The sequence below is a fragment of the Phaethon lepturus genome, unplaced genomic scaffold (genome assembly GCF_000687285.1).
Source record: "Phaethon lepturus isolate BGI_N335 unplaced genomic scaffold, ASM68728v1 scaffold2312, whole genome shotgun sequence".
Lineage (NCBI taxonomy): Eukaryota > Metazoa > Chordata > Aves > Phaethontiformes > Phaethontidae > Phaethon > Phaethon lepturus.
This window is the reverse complement of record NW_010522424.1, coordinates 77,783-97,712: the sequence shown is the minus strand read 5'-3', so window position 1 is coordinate 97,712 and position 19,930 is coordinate 77,783. Positions and strand designations below refer to the sequence as shown.

At 40.9% G+C, this 19,930-nt stretch overlaps 1 protein-coding gene across 1 annotated transcript in view; it reads right to left on the bottom strand.

Annotated features, from left to right (window-relative positions):
• The window catches only part of LOC104616702 (ephrin-A5-like), a 74,519-nt gene extending 55,135 nt beyond the window's left edge, over positions 1 to 19,384 (bottom strand). Inside the window, exon 1 of the mRNA XM_010281794.1 lies at positions 19,231 to 19,384. Coding sequence (XP_010280096.1) covers positions 19,231 to 19,384 — 154 coding nt within the window. The remainder of the gene's footprint in view (positions 1 to 19,230) is intronic.
• Between the last annotated feature and the right edge of the window lie 546 nt (positions 19,385 to 19,930).

Sequence of the window (19,930 nt, the reverse complement as noted above, 5' to 3'; positions counted from 1 at the left end):
TCTGCCAAATAGAAATTTTCTTGAAACAATAACGGGTCCCCTGCTCTCGGAATGCTGTGCGAGTTCTGAAAGGGAAAATACTTTTTTCCCAACCCCAGCTCCCTCCATTCAAACAAATGTCAGCTAACAGGAGATCAGCTGTCTCTCCTCCACATCGTAGTTGGGGCTCAGAGTATTCTAGAAACTGAAACTTGTTCGGATGGCTCAATGTGAGCTGCTCGTTTCACCAAGACTGCTAATGAACTGTAAACCCAACATTTTGGTTCAGTTAACATCAGCATCCAGCTCCCATAATAGATAACCACACTGACTTGCTGAAGCAGAACCTCCGTTTTTGAGTCTTCAGCGTGTAGATTTCACCCGCATCATTTTGTTTCACTAGCAAGATTTTCAGTCCATTTTTAATGCATATACACACATGCACCTCCTATACCTCACTTTGGTAAACATAGATATAATTCTCCAACTACTCTTCTGACACGAAATCCAGTAAGGCACTCAACAACACTGTAATTAGAACCAATAGCTAATTAAATCAACTTTTGATTACACTGCTTTTTTCATTTATTAACTTTGTTGATACCTGCTGGTTTATATTGACATGATTGATAGCAGTAGTCAAGGGCACTGCCTATGCTCCTACAAAGCCTGGCCACTGCCAGAATCTGAGCCAGCTCAGCACGTTGCTCCTCTATCACCTGGTTCCCAGGCTCCACAGAGATGCTGGTGGACCTCTCTTGCAAAAGTGTAGCCCTCTCCTCAGCTCCAAAAACTGGTTTCTGGGCTAAAGGCCCCACCACCTCCCCAAAAGCAGTGTACAGTAGGAGGAGTATGCAGCAACACTACGGACAGCAGAACAGCCAGCTGCTCTCAGACCTGCCATGTAGCCAAGAAGGGTTTGTCTAACAAGTAGAGCATGAAGTTGCACTACTTTCAAGGTTCTTAACAGTAGCAGCATGACATCAATGTCTGCTCCAGCTAAAAGACACATCCCAGATCTTTCAGTACCCATTAAGACTGCAGAAAATGTAAACATCCTCTTGGAACAAGTAGTAAAAATCTCAGTGTAAACAGATGTTCCTATGAGCTTAACCAAACCACTGATGACCCAAAAGCTGTCTCAGACGAGGGTCAGTGGAGAAGAGTTGCCTTTGTTGCTGACTTACTATAACTTCAGAAAATAACTTAGTTTTTGCACTGAAAATCTCCCCTGTCAGTAAGCCTTGGATTTACATCACCAATAAACATTCTGCAGAGATGTTCTGGATTGGGCTGTCAGGGTTACATCCAGCACCTACAAAACTGCTCTCATTTTTGTTTCCAGCCTGCTCTGAAGGATTTTGCAGGTCAGCATCAAACGTTTTTGTTGACAGTCAGTCAGCAGAATACCTGTGTAGAGCCCTATTTCACTATTTGCAGCTAGGGGCTGTAAGACTGTGTGTCATAATCTTAGGATGGAGACAACAGTTCCACACTTTTCTCTGTTTTGGTCTAAGGCTTTGACAACTCAAGTCTGTGTTATTTTCCATACAGATGGCATTTTCCAGAACACAGCCCATTTGACCTAAACAGAGCTCCCGGCAGGGCAGGTAAGTGACAGAAGACAGCTTTTAAGGCTCCGTCCCTCTAAGTTACTGAGTGACCAAGTGACCTTACTAGGTGCCAAGAAGCCTTTCTCTGCACCTAGAGAGTTCTTACCAGGAACCTGCATGCAGCGAGGACTGCACCTCCCAGCCACTTAGCACCCGACCACATTCTACTCTGAGACCCACCAGCTGATGAACACAGAGTGCCACAGCACCATGAGGACATCGTTACTGCAGGGACTCCCTGTTACCCTGTTTGCCCCCGCAAAGAAGTGAATTTCTGCACAATTTTAACATTAAAAGGCATTTTGAGGCACTGGGAGAGCAGAATGCATTAATAAATACATAAAGTTAGACCCTACTATGACTATCCACACTGTTTCCTTAATATTACTGATTCTTGTCCATTACGGCCTGCAACAAAAAGGTGCATAGATAGCCTCCATGAGAGAAAGCAAGGCACAGAGCAGTAGATTAGGGACCTGAACAACGTGGTCCAGTGTTGGCCTAATAACAGATTTCCTGTATGCTGTGGTACCTCAAGTTTTCCTCAGTAAAACCAGCAGTATTTCACTGCTGTGGGAAGATAACCACTGATGACTGAGTCATTTGGATACTATGAGGCCACAGAAATATCTAATTAGGAAGATGAGATGAGAAGTAAATCCAACTTTCGGATTTATCTGCTATTCCTGCAATTTCAACACCCAGCTTTGTTTTCTGCAATAAATTTTGAGCAGCTGCACAGGCAGGAGACCTGCCAACACCACAAGTAGCTTCTGCCACCTGAACTTCACCCAAATCTCTTCATACAGTCAGAAGATATAGGGGCTTACACAAGCCCATTTCCTCACTGAAGCAGTCACTACAGGAATCAGCTGGAAGGAACTAGCTGCAGTGTGTAGGGTGAATAAACATGTAAGCATTACTGCTGTGCAGGTAACTTTTGCGTTTGGGATATGGGAAAAGCTTAACTCTTATAATTTAATTAACACTTTTTAAAAATTAAATTTTCTTTTTAAATGCCGAAATGACTGTTTCACCTTTTGCAACTGTTTTCCCTAAAACCATTCAATGAATTTAACAGGCATTTATGAAAAGCTTTAGTCCACCTAAATCTAATTTTTTAATTATTACGTTCATACAAAGAAAAACAGCTGAAAAATAGAACTCAATGAAACACACAAATTGATTTTGTTCCTCTCTCAACAAATTCTAAACAGTAGCTTCAGGAGCCAAATGTAACAGAAGTCAGCTCCTTCCACAACAGGCAGAACTCCCCTCATACAAATGGAGACTATGGGTGAGAAATTAATATGAGAAATAACAAAAAAATATTCAGGATCTGCAGTAGTGGGTGATCATAATACATAAAAGGAGCAATGATAACCTGGAGCATAAGATTATGTTAACAGAGGACTAGAACTCGCTGTGACAGAGATCAATTTCAGCGCAGCAAGGGCTCAATGGTCAAAAGGAGCCCCAAGCAACCTCCTCCTCCACCTCTTTCTCCATGCCTGCTTCTGCACTGTGTTCCACCCCGGAAGCAATGCCGGGGGATAACCTCCACTCCATCTAGAATCCTAGAATCATTCAGGTCGGGGAAGACCTCTGAGATCATCAAGTCCAACCATCTGCCTGCCTGCTTCCTGGCTAGGGACCCCTCCAGAGAGCAGCAGTGTGTGTCCCTCTTCTGCTCCCCCGCACCCCTGGCCGGGCTTTAGCACACGGCTGGGACCCACGGGGAGGCGAGCGCTGCCCGGTGCGCAGGACGCGCCGCAGGGGCATCCCTGCTGCCCCCTGCAGCCTGCATCAGGACCCCGGGACCTGCTCGCCAGAAGTGCATCACCGGGGATAGGCGGCACTTGGCGGTTCTGCCTGGAGACCTGGCTGAAAGAGCTTCTTTCCCTTGTAACCTGTTTTTTTTCCTATTATTTTATTTTGCTTTTAATAACTGCATAATGTTTTGTTTAGGCACTTTACAGCCTTGCTGCAACACTGTAAAGTCGCAAGTGTGCACAGTGATGAAATGCCTCGGGGAGCTAGTTTGCAGAACACGAGGTAACATTGGCTTTGTAATTTAAATTCCCGGTGCATTTAGCACAGCTGAGAATTAGAAATAAAATCAAACTAACTTTCAGACAGCAAGTTTCGTCAGGCAGTGAGGGGAAAAAAAGAAAAACACTTTTTGTCTTTTTAATGAGCAACAGTGAAGCCCACACCAGAGAAGGGACGCATTAGCTCCAAGCATCAGCGAGGTGGGTGACAACTGGCAGTGAAGGACAATACTGGAATTTGCACTCAGTGGATACGCTTATACAATCGGCTGCCAAAGGTCAGCGAGTGTACCCGCGTGCTTTGCAGGGAAAGCAAAAAAGGGACAAGGCAGAGAGGAACAGTAACCGGACTGCATTCAACCGCACTCACATAGCTACAGAAGTCATTCTCACTCCCTTTCCTGATTGATTTCGTATCCCATCCTTCCAGTCTGCCATCTTACTTCCAACTCGTGAAAACCTGTTGCTGAGATAAATCAGGGAACAGAACTAGGCAGTAAGAGTATGAAATTATCACAGAGCGAGCATTCCCCAATTCCTCAACATATGTAATACACCAGCAAGTGATACCTTCTAGTTTTCTTTTCCTCCTTATTTTACTAAGCTTGTACTAACATGTTGCTCCTTCATTCATGCTATGAACTGCACCTCGGCAACACAACATCTTGTGCTGTGTCATCTCACAACATCTTGTGTTGCGGAGATGCAGTGCTTTGTTTTACACTGGCCTGGGCAACTGGCAAGACTGGCCTGCCAACTCAATGCTCTGAACAGAATTACATCCAATAAGCAATTACAGCTAGGCATGTCCCTTTTCTGCCAGTCAGACGAGATAGAGACCTTTCCCTCCCCTCATTTAACTTTCTGCCTGTTACAATGTAAAAGGATTGATTTATAAAGAACTAAGAGTCTATCTGCCTTTTGAGTTAGCTTCTGCTTTGTACATATTGATGAGACAAGGAAAAAACTGAAAGTGTATGAAAGACAGACCTACTGCCACAAAGAAAGAGGTTGTGGCCTCCCATCCATTTTTTGCTCTGTCTTCTACTATGGCCAGCTGACTACTTCTACTCACAAGAGAGCGCAGACTATCCGTAAGTGCAAAATGGACATAGCACAAATGGATTTGGTAACATTACACAGACATATTGTATGAATAACGAGGTTCAGTTGCAGCCTGTCACACAGAAAGCATATGAGCGTATGAACGTAACCAATTTTTTGAAAAGTTGACTGAGTAACTTTTAATTCAGGAAGGAATTAAAGGAAAATTAAAGGAAAAATATAAAAAATAACATCTACTCTTGACATAACTTTCCTTGGTATTTTTAAGAAATTGTTTGCTGGGAAAAATATTTAGTATTATAAAGTATTTAAAGTTACTCTGAATCATATTCCCCTTACAATTAACTCTGATAACTTCAAATTAAAAACTGAGACCATCTTGCCCAGGTAATCTATATTACCAGCTAAATTCAAGTTCTTCTGAAAGAGCTTGCTCATTGTTGTGAAACACAGAAAAAGCAGCAGCTCCATCTGAATATTTTCAGTTTTTAATTTCCAGTTACCTAGAACCTTCACAGCTAATTCTAAACTCAGACAAGGTCATTACTCAAAATGAGCATGGTAAGCAACGTTCTTTCGTTCTGACCAATTCACAGGCTATGCACACTGGACACCGATTTATTCTCAGTCAAGGACGCAGTCCTTCTACATACTCACGGACAGAATTTCCCTCTGACTAACCATTCAAGCTGCTCAGTATAACTGGGTGACTACTGTCATCTTTGAATTACCTAAGGTAGGAGGCAAGCAAATACTATGGGTATTAGAAAAGCCTGGGTAACGTAGCACAGGGTATTTTACTTCAATGTACCCACTTGGGTTCATGAAGTCCCACTAGCTATGCATTAGCAGAGCTTTGTTAGCCCTACGCTGGCTCTAGAGGCATTCAGCAGGCATTGTATCAATCTCTTGGGTCTTAGACACACTAGATAGATAGACTCAAATGCAGGACAAGTGTCTTTTTGCTAGCTTTCTGCCCCAGAAATAGTGCCTCCGTGGTAGCTCATGCTTGGAAGTACTGCCTAGCCTCTCTCCCTCTCCTCTCCAGAAGGGAACCCCCAGGCCAATGGGGTGACAATGGCCCACAGTAGCAGAGCTCCTGCCCAGCCTCCCTAACCCTGCAGCCCAGCACAGGTCTCCCACTGCCATGCACGGCTCATGGTATTGCACTGGGTAACTGGCTTGACTGTGACCCACCCAGCTTCCACACCAGGAGAGCAGCTTCCCCCATTCACTCCCCGCACCAGCTGGAGCCTCCCAGAAAGGAGGGGACATCCCAGGACCACAGCAGCTACTTGCTGCATGGCTGTGTGGCCATGCCTGCATCCAGGCAATCCGTACTGACCCTTTGCTCATCAACCCGCTGTATTAGCTGACAGTTTAGCTGGAAAGTGTAGTACCGCTGAATAGTGTTCGAAGTCATGATGGACTCAAGGCTGCCTTCTTATCCAGAAGACCGCTGTAACCACCAATTTGAAGCACAATAGGCATTACACAAATACAGCAATAAACTGATTAACTGATTTTATGAAGCTGATTTTTAAAAGAGTCAATTATTTAATACAGGCAATACCTTTAAATAAGCATCTGTAACTCACACAATGGCTCCTGCAATACCATAGGCTCAAAGAAAGTTAAACTGAGTTCTGAATTCCTCACCAAATACTTTTAGAGGTTTGCAAAAAGGCTTGAAAGGAAGAAAGAACCTTCTCCTTCAGGCTACGCAAATTCCAGTGTGTCCTACATACCATAACCTCTTGATGAACTACTTCCTGCCACTTTTCAAAATACTCTTTTTTAGGTTTGACTTGATATGCCTTGGGTGTATCAGGTGATCAATGAAACTACAATAATTGTACTTCATGCTGAAGATCTTAACTGCATGCAGTTACTTGATGGACTAAGACACAAGCATTTTAGATGCATGTAACAAGCTTTTGGCCGAAGCACCAAGGCTTTCATTGAAGAATGTAGCAAATAAACAGAAAATAAAACATCTGCTCCACTGCTGAGTTGGTGTTAGTATTGTAAATTCAATTGCAAACTTTGTTCCAAGCAAGCCACCCACAATGCTGCAGAAGAGACAACAATTAATACAGAAGGTCTGAACCTGTTTCCATTAGTGTCACTGGGAATTCTACCACTGTCTTAAATAAGACTCCACAAAACCTCTGCTTTTTGGCTGCAGATTAAAAAATAGATATATTTTAAAAAATCAGCACCTGGATGGATAGAATTTTACTTGTGATTTTCTGATGAGTCTCACGTGTGCTTTTAAAGCTCTCTTTTATTGCATGTTTAGAGTAGCCTCTGGTCACTTTATAAAATGGAGAAACTTTTCTCTTTCCACTAAGGCAGCTTGAACAAAAGGAAAACAGAAAACCAACATAATCCAAGAAGTTAATTCAAAACACCTGGACACTAACACAGTGCCTACAAAAGAGCAGGATTTTTTAAACAAACACAAGGAAGTAGTCACACTGAATTGCTTTCCTTTAGGAGTGATCCTCTTCCTGTATCTTTGAGACTTACTGTTGCTTTTAACTATGTAACCTTTCTCTGAACAATCCCAAAAGTCTCTTCCCAGCCAAAAATTAGAGAAATGGATCAAATACCTCTTAAATCACTATGTAACAAGGAAATAGATTAAGCTAAAAATATGTTTTCTAAAAAAGCATTCAGAAGGAAAATGACTTGGGCTTAACACTGCAGACAGCGTAAGAACGCATTACTGATGTAAAATGGAACTGTAACCAATGGAATGACTAGATCTAGACTATATGGTTGAGAAAACTCCTGCCAGAACTAACCTACGAATGATGTAGCTGGATATGTTTCACCACACAACAGCTGAGTATCATGTTTTACATAGTTTTAAAATAAATCCACAAACCACCCCACATACCATTTTCTCTTTCCTTTTGAGGAAGGAGGAGGGAAGCAAGATGGAGAGGAAAAGGAGCGAGAGACTTTCATCTGAAAATGCTACAGTTGTACGTGACTCATGATCTGTTTTAAAGGTACAAGGATGCAGTTATTGAGCTATATACCTGGGAATGAAGTGATTAGCTGGCAAACCTCTTCTAAGCACAGCAGTAATTTTCTTATGCAGGGTCCACTTTTAGGAAGGCTGGAAGCAGGAGGGGTTTAAGTGTGAAGGAAAGTTACTGAAAGCAATACATAAAATTTAAAGAGCACTGAAGAACTTAAAGTATGAAAAGCTTTTAAGATACAGTAAAGGCAATTACTTGCTGATACAGCATCAGTAGGAAATTTATTATATGCAATTTCGCTGAGAGACAAATCAGAGGCACTTTTGCACTGGACCAAGTTACCACCAAGTATTTTGGCCCTGGCTTTGCCTGTAAAATATTGTAGCTTTCCATTCCCTGGCTGGCACATAATTCCACTTTTGACTCAGGTTTTAGAGCGAGAAGATACAACTCAGGCTTCCACCATGCTCTCAGCTGTCCTAAATGTGGAAAGAAAGTTGCTGCAGGTTGCATCTCCTCAACCAAACTAAAATGAACTACAGCTGAAATAAACTTCCTCAATTTCTCAATTATTACTTGCTGCAGCAGAACCCGGGATTAAGTCAAACACTGTACATGGCAGGTAATTGTCACACACAAAAAATAAGGAATATAAACCGAAGAGATAAACATCTGGAGAACAGTTTACTGCTGCTCATTCCAAGCTCTTTTGTTTAACAGGGTGGGATGGCATTTCATGGTGGCCTGGGCCCCCCTGACTGAGGGGTGATACCTGTTGGAAATGTAAAACTGTTTTATTTTGTCCTTGGTGTTAATTCTTGCAGCTGTGGGCAAAACGGCACCAAAAGGTTTGTACCTATGACCCAGTCATAACCAACCCATGTTTTCTTTGTGACCATTTTATAGTACACATTTTTGCTTTCCACCAGGCTGGTATTTTCACAGGACAAGTAGGAGCCTAGCCTGTTGCTTTTAAAAAATAGAGCTCTTTCTTCTCCTGGCTGCATTGACTCTATAGGCTAGCACAGTCTTTCACTGGCTTAAGAACTACACAGAAATGAACCCGCACCTCCCTTTATCCCTTTTTCTATTCCCTTGAAAACTCCTTCAGCTTCTTCCTCCTCTTTAAAAAGAGAGATCAAAAATATTTAATATTTTCTTACGAATTCTCTTATGATAGCTATTTAAAACTGAAAACAAAACCTCTGGCAAAAGAAAATCATTAAGGTGTTCTTTTTGCAAACATGGCTTAACATGTTGGCCAAGCTAGACTGTTAACTATCGTGTCATAGTAACTATAGAAAGAATTCTGACCACTCCAGCTGAAAGCATATGAAGCAGATGATAATCAAAATACTTACTAGACTTCGCTCCTAAGTAAATTCATCATAGGTTGCAGAAAAAATTCACTGAACACTTAATCATGTAGAGTTCCCATCAATTTCTATTCTAAGTTTTCTAAGGGGATTTCCACTTAACAAAATGAGTTTGTCCAAACACATCAGCTTCACAGCTTGGGGACAGCAAAGAATGTAGAGAAAAACCAGACTAAGGTCACGGCAAAACAGTCCTCCCAGATTCCCAGGGAGGGAATGCGTAGCCATGCTTTACACCCCTTGCCTCCTACACCATCCGCTGGAGCAAGTCGCACAGATCACATCGGGTATCTTGTGACTAGAATAATACTTACAAAACTGTAACTGGGGCCCAGAAAAAGAAGTTGAGAGCGAGTGAACGAGCAGCCATATGTGTATTATTTCATATAATGAGCATCCTTATGTATATTATTTCAAATATTGAAAGCCAAAATGTGCGTGTACTGGTCTTTATTTTTTAATATTTCTTAATGGGGATTACTTCTTTTTTATGTTGGTTAGGATATATTGCACTTACACGCACACACCCAGAGCATATTCATCTAGCACTTGCTGTGACAATCACCTGCACAATCGTGCAGCCAGCACAGATTCTAATTTGCATGGATGTTAGAGGAGAGCGTTCCAGCAGACGCAACACTACAGCACAATTCTGAGAATTAGGAGGAAAATAAACAAATGCTTGTTTTACGGCAACAGATTTTTTACAGAATGCACATACTGGAGTAGAAAAGCATGTATTACTAAAGGACTGAAGCTAGAAAATGTATTGTGTCTCTTACCTACATTCTCATTTCGTATCTCATGTGGTTAGCACCTACCTCTCAGCTTCTTTTACATGTATTTTGTAAAAAACAGGTTGGCTAGTTTGTTGATAGGGAGTATTTACCTTGCCTGGCTCTTTTTGATGAGAAGGATGTGTTTCACTATTTCTCTTTTGGTCTCTGCAGAATTCCAGTTGTGCTGCCTTGAAACAGAAAACTAATATGCATGTCAGGTACACAGCTAGTATAGATTAGATGGAACAAATATATCTACATAAAATCTCTCTTGAATGATACTTAAAGGAACATTAAAACACAGATGCTTATTTATCTATTTAAGTAGAACTCCTGAAAATGTTTCTCCTCCCTAAGCGTGAAAGTTGAAAACCAGTTTATCACCAAATAAAACAGGATTATAACACAGATTTAAACAGGAAAGACCCGTATGATCAAAAAAAATCTGAAGATTTCATTTTAAACAATCTTCCTTAGGCAGAGAAGAAAAAATTTGCATTTATTGACAATATTTTTAGGCATGTACTTTCAAGAAGGTGTGGGGGGGAGATGTTTATGGGAAAACAAACTAACGATTGTATTGTTATGAGAGCAGAAGAAAATGAATTTTATAGTTTCTCACTTGTCAGCAACCTACTTCGTAAGATACTAGCTCATGCTAGAAGTGACCCTTTCACAGACATTCCTGAATCATAACTCTGCCAGTCAACATTATTTAGAGGAGTGGGCTCACTTTCCAAAGGTGTTTTTGAAATACTCCAGTGTTCAGCTATCACACTCCTACAATACAAGGAGTTCCCTGGGGTCCTACAATAAAGCCTCTCCTCCTCCTCCCTTTTACACATGCATGTATTTTGTTTTTAGGAACCAATATTGAATCAGCAGCTCTGACAGATCTAAGAACTGAAAGTATATCCTAAAATCTACATAACTTGAAAATTAACCATTTGTACTCCAACTAAAGAGAACACAGCTGCAATGTGCTTTAGTGATTTAGTGAAAATGGACCTAAAGGGAATTTTTGAAATGTAACTGAACGCTACTATGCATAGCATTATGAAGCATTGGCTCGAGACATCCGGTGGACACTTTTTTTTTTTTAATTAAGTTAATATCTTCACAATACAATGTTTGCTAATCTGCAGTTGACAAGGGAAGGAAGTGAACAGAAGCATGTAAGACAAGGATGGTTTTCCCCTCTCCACTGTTTTCCCTTCCTTTCTTGTTCTCCCCTGTCCTGGAAAGCTCTGCTTCTTTTGCAGTTTTCCCATCTTGGACAGTTATGAGAGAACCTCCTAGTGAAGGAAGACTGAAAAAGCAGCACAACAGAAGGGCATACCCTCCAGGGAAACTCTCCAGCCAGTAGGTAAGGTAACTTGAAGGGGAAGGAAGCAGTTTTTCCAATCAAAAAATCTATCAATCTTTCTTTCCTTTCCCGCTTCCTACAGCCCTCCGCCATGCTACAGAGAAAGACTCAAACTGTTATTTTTGACAAATTTTCTTTTGAAACAGTGAGTAGAAGAGGGAGACACCTGGTAAGCTGTCACCCATGTGTACTTGGTGCTAGTTTGGCACAAATCTTCCACCCTAGTTGGTCCAAACAACAGCAATGCAGAGTCCACAGATTGGCACAAAAACATGAGGAATATGCTGCTCCACTGCAGCATCTTCATGAATATTCACTCTACAAGTATTTAGAAAGTGGACTTTGTTCAATGTGTGTTGCTTTGCTGTACACCTACTCGCACTTACAGACTTTCACACTTTTTTTTCTTTCCTCAAGTCTCACCAGACAAAATGGCACTTGAATCATGTGGCCATTGCTAAGATTGATGAGATGATCTTGCTACTTTGAACTGCTTTAATGACTGAAGAAAGCAATCCTTCAATGGTTTCAAGGCAAGTATTTGCTTGTTTTGATAAAGTGGAGAGACATTGTGACCATTCCCTATGTTTCTACAGTACATCTGAATATATGAATGTTGGTGCTCAGTGGACAGTCAAATCCATGCCTAAGGGTTGTTTTCATAAAGAACTTGAGCCTGGTACAAAGGAACAAGTTGCAGTCATCTGGAAGGGGAAAACTGCAGATCACCACTGCCAGCCTGACCTTGCCCCTGCATAATTTTTCCATCCTTAGTAACGTGTCTTTCAGCACAAGCCAGAACGTACAAATGAGATGAAGAAAGCCACTGCCCTTCTCTGCCAATGGACACCATTATAGTATTTATACTACACAGGGGTTCCCATTTCTGTACGATACACAATTCTGCCAGTGCAATTTAGCCTCTAGAAGAAGTTTCATTACCCAAAAGACAATAGAGACAAATTGCAAGAAAATAAAGATATACATCTAAGTTATAGCTTCCCAGCTAAAGATATGTCATATGTAGTCTTTCCTTATTCAGTGATTCCAAATGCTCTTCCAATGCAAGAACGTTCTCTGGTGATGAAATATGAAGAGGTGATGATTTCCCCAAATTAGGAGGACAGTAACAATTAAGTGTTAATTTGAACATTGTTACAGTAAGGCAATTATAATGGTATTCCATGAAGAGCAATAGGAAATAATTACTCTTATTCTCAAGTGATAGATCTAAGAGAATGAGATTCCCAATCTTAAATTCATTAGACAGGCAGCTCTCATTTCCTCGTCTAAGAAAGAATCCGTCTTTCTTTATTGGAAAGCTATCTCCTATCTTTCATTACTGAAGTGTGCATGTACCTTCACTTCTGTTTGATAATATCAAGCAGTGAGCTAAAGGCATTTTCAGGATATACATCTATCTCCAGGTGCAGGTGCAATATCCTCCTCACAAACACTCTTCACCTCCTCTAGGTGCCTCTAAATGCGAAGTTCACCCACAACCAAGGAATACTTATGCTCATTTAGCACAAGAGATTCCTCATGTGTATGCAAGTACTCTCCAACTGCTGGTTCTCTGACCCACTCTGAGGAAAAACCTTATGTACAGACAGGTGCAAGTGCATCATGTAGCACAATCACCACTTAAAATTTGCAATACAAAGAAGTTGGCCCATAGTAACTTGCATGCCAATGCTTGGCTGCCAACCATCTTTGCAACCTAAATCTTCCAAAAAAGCAAGAATATCACAATCCTTCCTGTGTGTTATTAAGCTTTGATAAATTACTTTGGGGGGGAAGTGTGGGAAGGGAATCTTACTTGTGACTTTTAAACAGCAAAGAAAGCCTAAGGGCATTTTTGGTGCAAAGAAAACAGAATGCAGAAAAAGCTGAAATCAGGCATAATGGCAGCACCAGTGCCTCTAACCACAACACAGATACTGAAACCCTTTCCTCCTCAGAAGCCTGCATTCTTTGCTTTTAGACGCTATCACTTCACACTCTCCATATTAAACACAGAGGTACCGGTTGGCTGTAATAATTAGGAAAGCTTGCCAAAAAGATGTTAGCACAAGGAATGCGTCAGGTGACAGAACAATGCCTCCAAGGACTCTGGGACCTGTCAACCTCTGTAACTATATCCTCCTGGCCTGTCACAGTAGAGTTAATTAGAAACATCTGTGGTATAGAGATCAAGCAGAGGCAGTAGCAGCAGCTTATTTGCACAAGAAAGGTACAACTCATGTGGGAGGTAAAGAGGGTAGAATCACAAACAGATACAGATCAGTTACATGAACCTGATCAGTTATCTGAGCTATATGCACTTCTGAAATAAAACTACCTAAGCAACTCAAATGCAAGACTGATGAAAAGCCTTAGCGGTAACGTTGGCAAACTGACTTACTGGAATCTTTACAGTGAGAACAAGTCTCCAATGACATGCAAAACACCATTCATCTGTTCAGACATTATGGCTAGGCTGCTCCACATGCTCCTTTGAAAAGCAAACTATGTTGCCTTCACCTTGTATTTTTGCTAAGGACCTCAGGACCAGCTAAAAATGCTAATTTGTTTAATCACAGTTCCTGCTGCTGCAGTTTATGGCAAGCAAATCCTTTTAACTGTGAATTCTCCTCTCCCTCACAAAGAGATGTATTTGGGAAAAGCTTCTGTTACAGGTGGAACTAGACTTTTTATTTCTCCCATTCCCAAAGCACAGATCTTTCAGTGTACCCAAGATAATGTGCTACAATTTGGGGCTGAGTGATTGAGTATTATACACAAAACAGAATTCAAGAAATTAAAGTAGTAAAGTAAGTTCATGGGGGGAAGAGAATTTGGTTGAGTTGTGCACGTGCACAAATTCCTGCAACACTGTCCTCCTGCATCCCCATTAGAAACCAAGAGCTTTCAAGTAAATTGGTACAGGATAGTGCAGACTCCTAGGTTGCTCCCTCCTCTCTCCAACCACACAGTGTGCTTCTGTGCCTGGGCACATCAGAACTTGTCAGAGAAAAAGAACAAAGTGAAAAAAAGAAGAATTGATTTTGCTTAATCCATAAGGTACATATTTAGAGAAAAACAAGATGCAGAGTCCTCAAGGTGAGCATGAAGAATTGCATACGCAAATCACATGCTCAAAATACAAATCTGTAAACAATTTTTGGCAGGCATTTTCTGAAGCACTCATTCTCTACTGAATTTTAATTTGCTATGTCGCCGGGCCTTGGGCCCCCAGCACATATTCCCCAAGCGATGAGTTGCAGCTGTTTACACGACTGTCATCCCAGCACACCTCAGCCATCACAAGCTGCCCGTTACCATGCGCGTGGTGGCATTCGGAAACACTTGCCCATGAATCAGTAGGTCCACACTTTGGGCATGCCTGTCCATAATCTTAGCCTAATCAGATTTCATGGGCTGCCTAACGACGTAAGCCAGAGTCCCCCAGGGCATGGGCAACTTCTGCCACTTCCACTTGCTGCACCAGGGTTGGCAGAAAGGTACGATGGCCAGCTGTGGGCAGCAAGACCTGAAATCATCAAAGCTACGTTTGTTGAAGGTAATTTGTTAGAAATACTCATTTCCCTGAGGATTTTTGTGAAAAGAAGATGAACCCCAAACTTCCAGAGGAATGTCTGTTTGCTGACTATAGTCCTCCTCCCTCCCTTTTGTGTCTAGCAGTCCCACTTCCAAAGCTCAAGAAGTCCCAGCTCTTCTTTAGTCCACCTGGACTCCTCACACTGCTCTTTTTTTCTTTCAATCCTGATTTCTTCTGCTCGACCACTTGTAAATTTAGAAAGGCTTGTATTGCCACATTGCCAAGGAACAATTTAGCAATGGAATAGTGGAATATATGGATAATATATGGAAAATTATACATGGAATATAGATGGATATATACAGATATTATATATGGACATTATATATGGAATATATATGGATATATATGGGGAGAGAGAGAGAGAGAGATACACACATACCATGGAAAAGTACCATAGTCATGGTACTCAAACAACTAATTATCAGATTTTGACATGTATACACTTTTTAAAAAAAGTTTTTTTTTAATGAAAGAAAAGCTCTCGGCACTTAAGGACAATATACAGATCTAACCACATTTGTGCTTGGTAAAGCTGGGGAGCTAGTAACTCAGGACTGCAAAGATTTACTCGCTTTGGTTACTGGTAATTCCAAGTGTGAACGTTACTGAATTCTGTAGCACAGCCTGCAGCAACTCAGAACTGCAGAGTGGCTGAGCAGAATGCAAAGATTACAGTTTCCAGTGTTTCATTTTCATCCAAAAAAATGTCATCAGCAGTTTTGCATGGGTAAAACATCACCAGTTTATCCAGATTTGGAGCGTGTGGCCCTAAAATCCCTGGCAGGAAGTTGAGAGGGACCTTAGCATTCGGACACTCCTTTAATATTCTGTTACATGTAATGTACATCTTGAAAAAAATCTAATAGGCTGTGCTGAAAAGGAGTAACACTTTCTTTTTCCAGATCATTTCTGCTGATCTCAAATATCTGCATCATGTACCACTGCAGAAATAGTTAAACCAACAAGGATGTCGGTGTGTGACTTAATAAGGTACATAAACAAGACACTTGCTGATACAGAGTCTACTTAAAGCAAAGATATGCAAAAGTAGGAATAGACTTTTCAGGGGTTTGTTTTGGGGGGTCTTTCTGGTATCTCCTTTTGGCAAAAAAAGTGTTCCCTGTGGAAGGAAAATCTCTTCTTTCACACCACCAGAGACAGCTGGCTGTTTCAACTGCTTTCAAAACCAAGTGTCTGTGCAATGACAAAAAAAGAACTGTTGTTAATGCATTTCTTCTTTAACAGTCATTAGAAAATAGGCATATATAGCATTTTCAATGCATGCAGGTACAGGATGCATTCCTCACCAAAAATGGAATAAAAAATCTGTCAGGTGTTCAATTACACAGATTTCAAATTACAAAAAAAAATTATCTAGGTGCAGCCGTGCTGCCTAAACCTTTCCAAATCCATACTCTCTGTGTCAAGTTACCTCTGTGCCCACACAGTGTAGGCTGAGCTCCCCACGGCTTCCTAACTCAGTTTAACAAGCCATCAATTAAAGGCAGATATTTAGAGGAAGCAAAACTGATTGGTTGCAGAGGGATTTCTGGACATTTTAACTGATACCCACTGAAAATACATGAATAGGATTTCAAACTCAGAAAAAATTGACTGCCAAAAGCCCTGACAGATATATAATGCCATGATAGAAATACTACACATTATGTCATATCTAATAACCCACTTGTGCCACATTACACAGCTGTTTTTGTTACACTGCAGTGCCAGATACAGTCCCTCCTCTCTTTCCTTCTTCCTCACCCTAAATTAACAAAGAACAAAATGAAAGTAGCAGTTTTGTGGACGCCACCCCTATGCAGAACACAAGTTTTTCAGGACACTGAAGTCACAAAGATGTGGTGAGCAATCTTGAGAGTGAATGAAATTTTTAGTTGCTTTCCCAAACTCATTAAGAAAGGGCCTGATTCCCACAGGTTTACTGAGAATAATTAGCAGCAACAAACACTGGTAGGATTTCAGTGTGTAGGTCAGCCTATGGGATTAGCCACAAAGGTTTTGTAAATTTCAGAAGGTATCTACACAGATGTCTGGGGAGGTCAGGGGGGAAAGAGGCTATATAATGGATGCAGGCAGAACCATTAAGTAGTTTAGAATTTCTAAGACTCCCACAACCAATAAATTTTATGGAAAAAGTCATGAAAGTCAGATGGTAAAAAAAATATAGCATAAAAGTTGCAAACTTCTAGACAGCTTGTAAAACAGTGGTAATGCAAGAGGGGAATGGTAAACACACTAACAAGAGTTCATCAGTCTTAATAAATAGGACAGGGTCACACAGGTTTACTTCTGGAACCCATAAAGGTCCCTAAGTATCTAATTATTTCTGAAAAAAAGACTGAGGTTTTATTCCCTTCTATTCCTCAACAGATTAGCTCATTCTTCATCAGATACCATTTTAAACTGAAATATACTCCTTTTAAGAAGCTAAGGTTTGTTTCTTATCGACATGATAGAACACTATGTACCATATGTTCTTCCAAGGGAGTATTACTAAGCAATATTAAACACTACAACCTAATGGAAGTACACAAAATGTTTCTTAGTAGAAGTACACAACAAAATTGGTCATGGCATCGGGCCATACAGCAGCTCCAGATTTTGAAGAAAATGTCGGATTAAGATCAAGAGCTTTCAATTCTAAATTCCTACTTTACTGCAGACTACAAAAATGTCTTTTCTATCACCTTGCCAGGGGAAAGACAGGGCTATATTGTCACCTTTACAAGGAGGCAATCATCCTCCTCACTAGGCAGATTTATAGTTCACTGGGCCTGACATAAAATTGACAAGTGCTGCTTGTTCATGTTTTTGTGAATAATGATTTTATAGCATTGCTCAGGTTGGTAACTTCAGAAATCGTAAGTAACAAACGCTACCTTTGTGACAAACAAAAACAAATAATGAATAACACATCTGTAACTGCAGGGTACATATGTAAGCAAACGCATTGTAATGGGTAATAAAAATAGCACTTTGTTCTGACTGTGGTGCTAATTAGAATCTGATTTGCGTATTTAAAAGCCGTAATTGAGCAGAACCCATGCTACCAAGACTCCCAGACTGGTTTCACTTTTTAGGAACTAATGTACTGACCTCAACAGCTGAAAAACGGAAGAGTGAGTGGGAGTAAGAGGTCTGTAAACATACCCCTGCCCTCTGTTACTTTGGCCAAAAAATGTTTTACGTTCAAGTGAGGTGCTTTTTTGCTGAAGATGCCACTGCAGAACTGGCTAGGTACCCCTGCTGTCAAACAGGGCATTACCGGGGAGCTGTAGAAAGTAGGACATGACAAAGTAATTGATTTTGAGTCTTTCCTCCTCCCTTCCTTTCCCTGGTTCCTTTTTTTCTTTCCAAACCCATTGCTTTGCTTTTCAAGCTACAAACCTACCTTCCGTAGTAGCATACTTAAGAAATTCAACCTCAAACACAGCAGATGATTATCACCTAAGACATAGCATTTGCAAAAATATTTGTATTCATTAAAAACATAACAAAACAAAACAAAACAAGCTAGACAGACAGATTTCTCTTCATAAGTAATAGCATAAATATCAACAGCTCCCAAGTTCTGCACTGGTTATATACAACAGAATGTCACGTATGTCCCATGGAAAGCAAAAATCATTACAAAACCCAGAGGAAAAATCACATCTCCTCCTCTCCTCACCTTCAGAAAGCAACTGATGAAGCCTCAGCTAAATGATGTATCCACTATTGTCCTTATTACGTTATCTCCACTATATATTCAGTGCCCCTCAGATATTACTTAAAACCCCTTGGGCTATTGTCTAAATTGAAATGTTCGCTATCCTCAGTATTTCAGTACTATTAAAAATACAACCTAAAGTCATAATGGAATTTCTCTCTCCTCATTTTCTCTAGGCAAAACTATTCTTGTACTTGTGCAGGCACCCCCAAGCACTACTTGATATGGAAGTTTATATAGGGTTCCATATGGCCACAACCCCATATACTGCTATATATATATTAAAAAAAAAAAAAGGTCAAAAAAGAGGAATCTATGTTGTTTTATTTCCATACAGTGGCAAAATCCTGGGTATTCTGTCCAATACCAAGAAATAGTAATATCTTCTAACAAACGTGACAATACTGGACACATCTGCTCAAGTGTTGAGGCATGGTGCAGCACAAAGAGAATAATTTATCAAACTAAATATAATTTATCAAGTTATATTTATCAAGTTCTAACGAGAAACAGATGTATTAAAGCTACTGGCTTCCTAAAGGAAAGCCACTTCAGTAAGCAGACAAATGTGTGTTCTAAGAGTATCTGGAACATTTGCACGATCTGCCCTGCCACCCGATTCACGCGTCAGCCGACAGAGAAAGACGAAAATCCAAAGCTGCCGAAGCACTTACCGAGGCTAACACCTGCCATTGCGACTCCCCCGTCCCGCCAACCTCCCGCGACGCGCCCCGCCAAAGACCCTGCAGCGTCCCCCATCGCCTGCCGCCGCCCGACCACCCCGACGCTGGGGGAGCTAATTAGCGCCTTGTCAGCTTGCTCGTGCATAGCTTCGCACGGAGCTGGGCACAGGGCAACAACAGGAATCCCTCTGGGCCTCGTCACGACATCATTTGGGCAGTGTAGCCTGTGATAGCAGAAAATGAAGCTGGTATTTACACACTGGCATTAGAAGGGGGCCCTCCCGTATCGGGCTTAAGATGACAAAATGTCAGCTTCAATCATATGACAGGCTTTGGTCTCCCTCTGTAACCTCTTTCTTTTTGGCTGCTCTTTTTTTATATACACATATGACACTAACAGAAAAATAAATTGAAAAGAGCACTGAGGCAGAGTGTATTTCACGCACTGGTGCCAATGTTTCATATCTCATGAACCTCGGGAAAACAATTCGTCGAACTAATTAGTTTACAGTGTTTAAGCAGCTTGTTTCCCGTCTTTAATCTTCTTTATGTAATACTGCGAACAAAGCCATATTATCTTCTGATTTTTTTCTTATACAGTTTAACAAATATAATCTGTGGGTTTCTTTCTGGAGATTACTTCATTTAGACATCAAACTACCCTCCCCTCCCTTACTTTCTTCATTCTTGG